Source organism: Scyliorhinus torazame, chromosome 2, assembly GCF_047496885.1.
Source record: "Scyliorhinus torazame isolate Kashiwa2021f chromosome 2, sScyTor2.1, whole genome shotgun sequence".
NCBI lineage: Eukaryota > Metazoa > Chordata > Chondrichthyes > Carcharhiniformes > Scyliorhinidae > Scyliorhinus > Scyliorhinus torazame.
This window is the reverse complement of record NC_092708.1, coordinates 151934746-151946861: the sequence shown is the minus strand read 5'-3', so window position 1 is coordinate 151946861 and position 12116 is coordinate 151934746. Positions and strand designations below refer to the sequence as shown.

At 43.2% G+C, this 12116-nt stretch overlaps 1 protein-coding gene across 4 annotated transcripts in view; it reads right to left on the bottom strand.

Moving 5' to 3' along the window:
• Nucleotides 1–12116, bottom strand: part of glsa (glutaminase a) — a 202922-nt gene that overhangs the window by 40152 nt on the left and 150654 nt on the right. The window contains exon 15 of one of the 4 annotated variants that reach the window (XM_072478429.1): nt 2699–8611. The exons of the other annotated variants lie outside the window; for them this stretch is intronic. Within the exon in view, the coding sequence (XP_072334530.1) occupies nt 8483–8611 (129 nt within the window). The 3' untranslated portion in view covers nt 2699–8482. Of the gene's footprint in view, nt 1–2698; nt 8612–12116 lie in introns of those variants that run through there. 4 annotated transcript variants of the gene reach the window in all.

The window sequence follows — 12116 nt, the reverse complement described above, 5'->3', positions numbered from 1 at the left end:
CCCCCTTTGAACACCCAAGGACGAGAGTCTTTGACGACCACGACACTTATGCTGATATCAAGATCCTCATACAAGGCAGTCATCGTCCCAACTCTTCTATACGGCTCAGAAACTTGGACTACGTACAGACGCCACCACAAGGCCCTGGAGGAGTATCATCTAGCTGTCTAAGACGGATTCTCAACATCAGCTGGGAGGATAGGCATACTAACATCAACATCCTTAAAGGAGCCAAGATCACCAACATAAAAGGTCATAACATCTGAAACCATGGCCATTTCATCTGAAGCTGGTCATGTGCTTCAGGTGTTAGAGTCCCAATTACAAAAGCAAATCTTCTTCCCCCAGCTAAAGGGCTCAACAAGAGGACAAAGGAAGCCCTTCAAAGACATGCTGAAGGCTTACTTCAAGAAATGCAGCATAGTCATCAGTGCCCGGGGTTCCCTTGCTCAGAAGATACCTACTTGGAGGAAAGCCCTGATTGAAGGGATACAATTCTTTAGAGGACACCCGAATGCAAGAGGAGGCCCAGAACAGGAGTCCGAGAGAGCAGTACCAATTATCTAGAGTTCAAGGACCGCTCTCACTTCCTGGAAATATCTGCCAAGTGTGCGGTCAAAGATGCAGCTCTAGAAGCGGGCTCATCGGTCACGTAATAATCTACAGAACCCATAACCAGTAACACTGTTTCTAGGTGGGCAATCATACTCATAGCGAGTGATGACCAGGAATATTTGGCTAATGGTAAAGTTCTTGGAAGTGTGGATGAGCAGAGGGATCTAGGTGTCCATGTACATAGATCCCTGAAAGTTGCCACCCAGGTTGATAGGGTTGTGAAGAAGGCCTATGGAGTGTTGGCCTTTATTGGTAGAGGGATTGCGTTCCGGAGTCATGAGGTCATGTTGCAGCTGTACAAAACTCTGGTACGGCCGCATTTGGAGTATTGCGTACAGTTCTGGTCACCGCATTATAGGAAGGACGTGGAAGCTTTGGAGCGGGTGCAGAGGAGATTTACCAGGATGTTGCCTGGTATGGAGGGAAAATCTTATGAGGAAAGGCTGATGGACTTGAGGTTGTTTTCGTTAGAGAGAAGGTGGTTAAGAGGAGACTTAATAGAGGCATACAAAATGATCAGGGGGTTAGATAGGGTGGACAGTGAGAGCCTTCTCCCGCGGATGGAAATGGCTAGCACAAGGGGACATAGCCTTAAACTGAGGGGTAATAGATATAGGACAGAGGTCAGAGGTCGGTTCTTTACACAAAGAGTGGTGAGGCCGTGGAATGCCCTACCTGCTACAGTAGTGAACTCGCCAACATTGAGGGCATTTAAAAGTTTATTGGATAAGCATATGGATGATAATGGCATAGTGTAGGTTAGATGGCTTTTGTTTTTTGACTTCCCATGTCGGTGCAACATCGTGGGCCGAAGGGCCTGTACTGCGCTGTATCGTTCTGTGTTCTGTGATTATCCAACCAAAACTGAAGAAAACAGTGCTTGGGAACTTCAGTGCCTCAAGGGGAGGAAGTGGCATAGTGGTACTGTCACTGGACTACAAATCCAGAGACCAGGGTAATGCTCTGGGGACCTGGGTTCGAATCCCACCAGGGCAGATGGTGGAATTTGAATTCTATTTTTAAAAAATCTGAAATTAAAAGACAGTCGTTAAAAAAAAATGCACCTGGTTAACTAATGTCTTTCGGGAAGAAAACCCGTCATCCTTGCCTCGTCTGGCCTACTATACCGCTTTGGATACTGTTTGGGGGGGGGGGGGGGGACACACGACTTACCAGGGGTAAGCCATGGGGTACAGGTCTCTGGCACAGAGTCTGTCCCTGTTGCTCAGAAGGGCACGGGGGAGGAGCAGAGCATTAGTCATTGGAGACTCCATAGTCCATTAGCAAATCTAGACCCACAGCAATGTGGTTAACTCTTAAATGTCCTCAGGGATGGGCAATAATGCTGGCTCAGCCAGCGACACCCACATTCCATGAACAAATAAAAAAACTAAAAATCTGAAGTCATTTAATATACACAGTACCTAAAATTTGGGAACCATTAGTCTGCAGCGTTGACTTAGAAAAAAAACAGAGCTATCTGCATCTGGATCACGTTGATCGACAGAATATCTGCTGTAGTTTAGGAAAAACCAAGCCATCTGTTTTTTCCAGTTTCAGTAGGCTCAATTGCATTTGCAAGGGTCTGTTTTGATAGCTGAGCCTAGAGTGCTTGGGGGAATTTCAAAAGTTAACACCACTTATCTCAGTAGCACTTATCTCCTATTTGATTGCCAATTGAGGATGTTTTTGATGAGGTTATTGAATAGATGTTTGTGTTTACATATGAATGATCACTTGGTGGCTTTTAACTGTTTTTCCATTGAGTCTGGGTTGTTTTCATTTTGGATGGTTGTGTTTTTGAGTGATAGCTCTATTAGACTGTCAGAGCCCTTGGCTCCACATTAATAGGGTGCTTGCCCCTGCTATTTCCCAATCCTTTCTCATTCAAAAGCTTCCATATATCAATATTATTCGTCAACTCAATCCACACTCAACCATCAAGTAATATCTATTTTCAGCTCAGATGTCCTGGGGATGTTTTACTATGTTAAAAAGAATATAAATGCAAACTATTCCAGTGACAACTTTTTACAAAATTGCCAATTTCAGTTATTTCGATAGTAAAAATATAAACACAACATGGGATGCAATAGTTTTATTAAATACAAAAAATGCAAAGTAGCTACAGAAATAAATAAATGTAAATGCAATGAAGTAGAAAAAAATACAAACAAAGTACTAGAAATGGAACTTAAAACCAAAACATTAAAACCCAAACATCATATACAAACTAATTTATAGCATTTAAAATATGACATCCTACAGCACATTCATCTAATCTGCAACTACATTTTTTCCTTAAATGTAACAGATGATCTTTTGATCAAGAATTCTAATAAGTCTTAAAGCAGCCGGTTTATATTGACTAACCGGGTTTTTAGAAAGATAATATCACCCCATCCGCTCGACAACAGAATGGCAGCAGCTCAAGTTGCTAATGTTACAAAATGTAATGGGAAATGCTAGAAAACTTGTGTGGCTCTGGAATGACAAAAGTGCACACTTCCAGGTAACAAGACAGACTAATGGAACAAACATTGAATGTTGCACAGCAAGTATTTACCCTGGCAACATTAATATAAAAATACATCATGACCCCCAATGTTTCTAAGGGACTTGTGCAAGATTTAAGCTGGAATAAAATAGGTAATAAACTAGTGTAATTGGGGTTTTAGGCTTGTATTATACAAAAGGTGCAACTGTGAACATATGGATTTACTGTATTAACAAATCCAATGTTGAAGAAAATTGACCAATTACCTCCTTAAATCAAACTCATCTAATATCCTGAAGGAACATTGCCTTCCAGTGGCATTAATATTTGGGGCCGGTTTAGCTTACTTGGCTAGACAGCTAGTTTGTGATGCAAGAGAGGCCAGCAGTGCAGGCTATTCATGAAGGCCCTGCCTTCTCAACCCTGCCCTTCACCAGAGATGTGGTGATCCTCAGGTTAAATCACCACCAGTCAGCTTTCCCCTCAAAGGGGAAAGCAGTCTATGGTCATCTGGGACTATGGCGACTTTACCTTTTTATATGCTGGGCAACACAAGTGCATTTTGATTTTGATGGGCTGTATAATACTCTATTTTCCTCCTCTATTCCCCCAAACAGATTAATACTGATTTCCTATGCCAACCTGTGAACTTTGGTTTTCAAATGTATACTGAGGTATATACTTACAAATTAAAGAGCTTTAATCTATATTTAAAAAGCATTTGGTCAAAATGCGAAAGAAGATTACACGGTCTTTGTTATACTAAAGTCAGATATTTTCAACATTAAATATTGCTACTTATACCAATCTCTTCCGCTCTGTAAAACAGAGGTACATTAGGTACAAAATCAAATCAGACAGCAAATATATTAAAATTCTCGAGTTCAGTTTCTTGTTTAAAAAAAAAAGCAATTTTTAATTTTCTACCCCCCCATAATTGAGCTCATTTCCCAAACAGTGATTACATTCATAATTCTTTACATTAGGTTTTCATTAAGCAGGAGGGAATTGGAAAAATACAATTTTGGATTCTGAAATTAGAGGCTGCATAGGGCTAGTTTAGGCATAATTCATAAAGTGACAATGTTGTCCATGATACTGCTTTGTCAAAACTACCTCAACTTCAATCCACGCACTGACCAAAATGCAAAGTACTAATGAATTTTTCATCCAGCAAATGACCCAAAAAAACCGACTTTGCTTCACACTGAACAAATACTAAATTTTAACTTCCAAATTTTGTATTTCTTATTTGTAGACAGCTTTCCGTTTAAAGCTAGATGAACCTACCAAAATATAATTCAAAATCAGCCAAAGAGAAACAACAATGAGGAGCGGGTCATTAAACTCCTCAATTCTGTTTCACCATTTTAATGGAGCACATCTATCTATACTACAAATCCATCCACTTCAACCCAGATTAACCACATGTAAAACATTAGCAATTCATTTGCCAGCATTCCTGAAAAGCTGCCCACCTTCAATAAAATAATGTAATTTATAAGACCACTCATGTATAGACTTAACTTTAGTAAACTGAGAGGTGTCAGAGAACAATATAATTCTGGACTAATTCTACATTCAATGCTACAATGTGAAAAAAGTCACCAAAATATTGACTATTATAGCCATCAATTATAAATTTTTCTGGAAATAGAAAATCTGCTAAGATGGAAACATATATATTTGTTGCTCTCCCTGAACTCATATACATGTACAAAGTAGATTAAAGTTGTCAACACAAGTGTTAATACTGTCTAATGCAAACATCTGCATAATAAAAATAACTAATTTACTTGTTATATTCCAGTAACAGAAGTTGACACTCAAAAGCAAGACAATTTCACCAAATGCTCCTTGATTGGTCTAATCGCATATGAAGTAACAAAATACATTGTTTGCATCAAACACTATTAATTTCTTAATTTCATCTTCATTGGTGATTTGTCATTTATTGCTTATAAACTCTAGCCTTCAATTTAAGCCAGGCCCATTTTCAATATTATATTTCCCTCATACCTAGCACATCTCCCACACAGGACAATAGTACGGCTTACATAGAATAGGCTTACCAAAGCAAGCTTTTATATATTAGAATTCTGTCTCATCCTTAGAGGCAGCAAGAATCCTCAAGCAACTGTGATATAATCCCGTCTGATGCAGTGCAACTGGTCTTCTGAACTCCAACCAGCTCCCATATCCTATTTGCTTAGTCAGAGAATGCTGCTCACTCCGGGATTCAATCGGATTTCAGTCTTTGCATTTGATTCACTGAGGTTAGGACAGCCACAAATCCTCTTTCCAGCTACTTGAAGGCACCAGCCACTGGCAACATCCATCATTTAGATAGACAAGGAAAGGAGGGGTAACTGAAGGAGAAAGAGTGCACCTAAAAACCCCTAAAGCAAAGAGACGCTTCAGAAAGGAAAGACAATTGCATATGCTCCCTTAAGGTATTTTTGCATTTCAGAGCACACAGGGGTGATGGGTGAGTGAGATGGTGCAAGTTAGAATAGGGGAGTAGAAACTTTTGCATTGGCTTAAGTTTATGGAAGGTTGGAGTTGGGAGATCAGTCAAGGGCGCACCGAAAGAGTTTATTCTGGAGATAACAGAAGCAGATAGTTTCAGTACCAGCTAAGCAATGGTTAGAACAGACACATCACAATGTTTCAGAAGTGTAGCATACGGGTCAGAAAGTAAGCATAGGGTCAAGTAGGGCACCAAGGTTTTGAATTGTATGTTTCGGTGTAGAACAGTTAGTGGGGTAGATGGAATCAGTGGCGAGGAGGCAGAGTTTGTGAAGGATGGCTGCGACAATGGCTTCACTCATTCCAATGTTCCATTGAGACTCACTCAAGGATGGATGGTAGAAAATCAATCTGACAGTCTTTTTTTGAGTCATTGTTGAGATGTGAGCTTCACTGGCAAGGACAGCATGTCTTGCCTGTCCTTAATTACCCATGATGGAAAGTCATCTTCTAGAACTGCTGCAGCCCATGTGATAGGTGCACTTAGTGCTGTTAGCAAGAATTTCCAGTTTTTGACTCAGCTGTGAAGGATCGGCAATATAGTTTCAAGTCAGGACCATGTGTGGTTTGGGAGGGGTGGGGGACGACTTGCAGGTGGTAGTGTTCTCATATCTGCTGCCCTTGTCCTTCTAGGTGAAGCGTCATAGGTTTGGAAGGTGCTGTCAAAGAGGACTTGGTACATTGTTTCAGAGCATCTTATAGATGGCATACAACTGCCAATGTGCATGGTGGTTTGGGAGTGATTTTTTAAAGTGGTGGATGGGGTGCAATAAGCAGGGTTCTTTATCCTGGATGGTGTCAAGCTTCTCAAATGTTTCATCCAGGCAAGTGGAGTGTATTCCATTATACTCCTAACTTGTGCTTTGCAGATAGAGGACAGGATTTGGGAAGTCAGAATGAGAGTTACTCGCCACCAAATTCTCAGCCACAGTATTTATATGGCTTGTGCTATTCAGTTTCTGGCCTGTAGGATGTTGGTGTAGGATTCAGTGATGGTAATATTGTCTTTTTGTTTTGAAAAATAAATTTAGAGTACCCAATTATTATTATTTTTTCTAATTAAGGGGCAATTTAGCATGGCCAATCCACCTAACCTGCACATCTTTTGGGTTGTGGGGGTGAAACCCACGCAGACACGGGCAGAATGTGCAAACTCCTCACGGGTGATGGTAATATTGTTAAACGTCAAGGGGTGATAGAGATTCTTTGTTGGAGATGGTCACTGCCACTGTATGACGTGAATGTTACTTGTCACTTATCAGCCCAAGCCTGAATATTGTACTGGTCTTTCCGCATGCTGGAATGGATTGCTTTAGTTGCTGTAGTTTCTAATGGTACTGAACACTGCAGTTATCAGTACATATCTCCACTTTTGACCTTACGGTGAAGTAGCTAAAGATGGTTAGGCTGAGGGCACTACCCTGAGGAACTGCTGCAGCGATGTCCAGGGGCAGATATGATTGGCATCCAACAACCACAAGTTTTCCGCACATTGACTTCAATTTTGCTAAGGGGTCCTTGATGCCACACTTGGTCAAACACTGCCTTGACATCAAAGGCAGTCACTCATAGCATCCAGAGTTCAGTTATTTTTTTACATGTTTGGACCAAGGCTGGAGTCTGGAGCCAAATAGCCTTGGTGGAATCCAAATTGAGCATTAATGAACAGGTTGTTGCTAAGTGTCACTTGATTGTACTGTCGACAAAAGCTTCTATCATGCTGTTGATGATAATTAACAGTAATTAATCAAATAGAATTTGTCCTGCTTTTGTGGACAGGACATACCCGTGTAATTTTCCATATCATCACGTAGATGCCATTATTGGACTGGAATAGCTTGGTATGGGGCAGGGCTAGTTTTGGAGCACGTCTTCAGCACTATACCAGTCTGTTGTCAGGGCCTGTAGACTCTGCTGTAACCAGAGCCTCCAGCCATTTCTGGCATTGGCCGAAGACCATTATCGGTGTTGTTGGGGGTCCTCAATGCAAGCTAGTGGAAGGGCCATGGTGTCAGACCTTGGTTGTTGTGTGCATGCACATGTTCAACCCAATGCCATACCTTCCATTGACATCAACTGGCAATAGGCAAAAGATAAATCGGAAGTGGCCTATAATGGATCCTTGTGGGACTCCAGAGATAATGTTGCACAGACTAGATTATAAGAACTTCTCTAGCTACAACTGGGCGGCACGGTAGCACAGTGGGTAGCACTGCTGCTTCACAGCTCCAGGGTCCCAGGTTAGATTCCCGGCTTGGGTCACTGTCTGTGCAGAGTCTGCACATTCTCCCCGTGTCTGCGTGGGTTTCTTCCGGGTGCCCCGGTTTCCTCCCACAGTCCAAAGACGTGCAGGTTAGGTGGATTGGCCATGCTAAATTGCCCTTAGTTGTCCAAAAAAGTTAGGCGGGGTTACTGGGATAGGGTGGAGGTGTGGGCTTAAGTAAGGTGCTCTTTCCCATGGCCGGTGAGACTCGATGGCCAAATGGCCCCCTTCTGCACTGTAAATTCTATGATTCTAGAAACTGGAATGGCTGAATCAGTCCCATTCATTGAACAATGAAGCAAACAGGTGCTGAATGGTGTGTCACAGCATTAAAGAAAGGACTTTCACACAGGATACTGCCTGGGATTGATGCATTAACAATGTTCATGGTTGTTGGAGCAATTATTATATTACATTAAGCAAGCAACAAAAGAAAAAACTAAAATCAGCTCAAAGTGCTAACATGATAAAAGTTTGTGTACAAACAAATGTTTCAAAGTAGTTTCAGAACTAAAGATCTTCCAGATGAGCGAGATCATGAATCAAATCCAACTGCTTTCGTTTCTTACACCAAAACTTTACATCCTATACACTACGGTAGTGGAAGAGTCCTCCTCAATTGGTTCAGATGATACTTTTTTCCACAGAGTCCCATTAAGTGCAAGCTCTTTCTGTAGACTTTCATAATCCATTGATCCGAAGGAAGGCTGGTATTTTAAGCAACATGAATAATTAGATCTCGATTTTCAGACTGATTGTCACAAACGAATTATTCCACTAATGCTTTGATAAAACTCCCCACCCCCTCAGGAAAAGTTACAGGATCCAAATAAAATCATTTCTCTTGTTTCGGTTCCCAAAACCAAGAACTTCACAATACATTTGAATTAAACCTGCCATTCTATGCAACTCTAACACTTGCTGCAAAAACATCTTTCCTCAACTACCCTGAATAATATGAAGTAGATTTAATACAACAGGTATTGTAACAATAATTAACAAATACAGTCATGAGTAATTATACAGACTGATGAGACAAGAAGTTATTCCTGATTCATTTTGTTTATCTCGCCTATAGAACCAATTTGTCTACTTTGAAGATGAATCTGGATACTAATTTATTAGAGCCGCATTAGTAAGCGTAGATATGGCAGATCATGCAGTAAAACGTGAGGTGACTTAACACAAGATCAAACTTACACTATCCTTTTATGCTTTCAAAATGCAGAAAAAATTAAATACACCAGCAAAATATAGTTTTAAATGAAATCTGAGAGAGCGAGAGAGAGCGAGAGAGAGGTTGAATAGTCAAAAGCCTTCCAATTGTCACTAAACTCCGGCAGCAATTTGATCTTACCATTACAAAATAACATCCCCCATTTCTTATCAGTTCCAATGAAGGATCTACACAAAACAATCGCAAAAGATACTTCCATTTTGTTCTTAGCCCTTACTAAGTACTACTGTTGCATTCAGACATTGCTTGCTAATTTGTTCTTAATTTAACTGGACAGAGTTCCTTCAAAACCTGATAAAAATGAAAACTAATCCTGCCCCAAAGGGTTTTAGAGCAAAACCACTGATCTCTTCGCTAGCAATCTAGAATCTATACAAAATGAAGAATGGAAAACAGCAGGCTGGAAGACAAAGAAGACTCTGGAAATCTGTAACAACCAAAGGGACCAGAGAGCTACACAAAAGCAGATTAAAAAAAACTTCCTATAAACAGTAAGAATGACCGCAGCTTATAGATTCATAACGGTGAGCATGAAACAGACCAAATATAAATCAAAAGATCATGATACTGCAAACAGAAATAGTGGTTCAGTTTTATTTTGGCCATATGAAGGGCAAGGACAGGATTAATTAATAAAACCATGAGTGAGTGGACAAAATAATTTGTTTCAGTGCAACATATTTCAGGGTATGAACATTCATAGAAATCATAGAAGAGTTAAACAACTGACAAATTAGGAGTGTGTGTACACCCAACTATGTCCCAAAAGATTTCACAACAGCCAACAGGCCAATGAATAGCAGCGGGGCCGGTTTAAAAACCGGCGAAGAACCCCGCGCGGGCGTCGGGGGCTGAGGCGCTGGGCCCGGTGCGGCAGGTTAGAGCAGCGGGGGCGGAGCTACGAGGAGGCTGAGGCGGCAGGCCCGAGGCCAGGGCACTATGTAGGGAGGGTGCTCCACGTCGGATGGCTCCCACTTAAGAAGAAGAAGGTTGAAGCCTGGTCCCAGGGGAGCTCTGGGTGAATGCAGAGGAGAAAGAAAGAAGGTTTAAGAAAGTTGGGTGAAAATTTTTTTTTTCTCTTCCCCCTTATTTTTTTTCAAAAAAAGAATGTCAGATTGATGAGGGACAGGAGGGTGAAGGGGGAGAGAGGAGAAAAGAAAGAAGATAAAAAACAATCAGCCGCTAAAGGATGCGAAAAGCAGCGAAGAAAGGAGGAAACACGGGTTCGCCGCCGAAGGAGAAGATGAGCAAAAGTGTTGACAGGATAGCGGAAGCCAAACTGCAAGGCTGGGCCGCACTACTTACGGTGGAGAAGATGACCGAGGTGATGGCGGTGGAGCTGGAAAAACAGTTGAGACACATGGAGGCCTTGAGGAAAGAGACGGCGGTCGTGTTGAGGTCATTGGTGGAGGAGACAATCGGCTCGATGAGGGTGGAGGTGGCAAAGGCATCGGCCGAGGTGAGAGAGCAGGGCAAGAAGATGAAGGAGGTGGAAGAGACCGTGACACGACACAGCGACCAGGTCACCTCGATGGGGGACGAGCTGTGGAGGGTGGGAGGAGGTTAACAGAGGCTCCGAGCAAAGCTGGAAGACTTGGAAAACCGCTCAAGGCGGCACAATTTGAGAATTGTGGGCTTGCCCGAAGGGACAGAGGGCCCAAGCCCAACTCAATACTTCGCTAAGAAGTTGGCGGAGCTGATGGGGGAGGGTGAGAGCCCCACCCTGTACAAGCTAGACCAAGCTCATCGGTCATTAAGGCCGAAGTCCAAAGTGAACGAGCCGCCAAGGGCAGCAATTGTCTGCTTCCATAAGTTTTGCATGAAGGGGAAGGTATTAAGCTGGGCAAAGCAGGAGCCTGAGGTGCTGTGGGATGGTACTGCGGTGAGAGACCCCCAGTAAGGAAAGCCACGTGGAACATGAGAGGGTTAGGAGGTCCGGTCAAGAGGTCAAGGGTGCTTGCATATCTTAAAATTTGAAAGCCGATGTTGCAATGCTGCAGGAGACTCACTGAGGGTGAAGGACCAGGTGAGACTTAAAAAGGGCTGGAGTGTAGCCAAGTGTTTCACTCCGGATTTTAGGGAAGGGCTTGAGGGGTAGCGGTGTTGGTCAGCAAAAGGGTAAGCTTCCAGATGGAGAAGGTGGTGGCAGATCAGGGGGGTAGATACGTGATTGTGGCAGGGGAACTGGAGGGGAGATTAGTGGCGCTGTTAAGTGTATATGGTCCCAATTGGGATGATGTGGGATTCGCGAGGAAGGTGTTTGGGGCTATTCCCGACTTGGACACGCATGAGCTGATTGTTGGGGGGGGTGGGGGGTGGACTGGAACTTGGTGCAGGAGCCACGGTTGGACAGATCACGGCCGCGCTCGCTGGTCCCATCCGGGGGGGGGGGGGGGGGGGGCAGCGATGGCGCTGGCGAAGGCGCTGGCTGGGCTAATGGTGGAAATGGGAGGGGTGGACCCTTGGAGGTTCCTGCACCCAAGGGAACAGGAGTACTCGTTTTTCTCAGCGGTCCATAAGGTATACTCGCTGATCGACTTTTTTGTGGTGGGGAAGGCTTTGCTGGCTGGAGTCAAGGGGTCGGAATACTCTGCAATTGCAGTGTCAGATCACGCTCCACATTGGGTGGATATGGTGCTGGAGAAGGGGGCAGCGCAGAGACCGGGATGGAAACTGGATGTGGGGCTTTTGGGGAACCAAGTGTTCTGTGAGGAAATTGAAAAGGTAATTAAGGAATATGTAGGTTTCAATTGTACGGGTGAGGTGTCGAAGGCAGTTGTCTGGGAGGCTCTAAAGGCGGTGGTGAGGGGTGAGGTAATTTTGTTTAAGGCCAGGGTGGACAAAGAGGAGGTTGGAGCGGCAGAGGGTAATAGATGAGATGTTGGAAGTAGATAGGAGTTATGCAGTGGATGGGGACCCGGCAAAGCTGGAAAAGCGGTAGGAACTACAGGCGAGCTTCGACCGACTGTCCACCA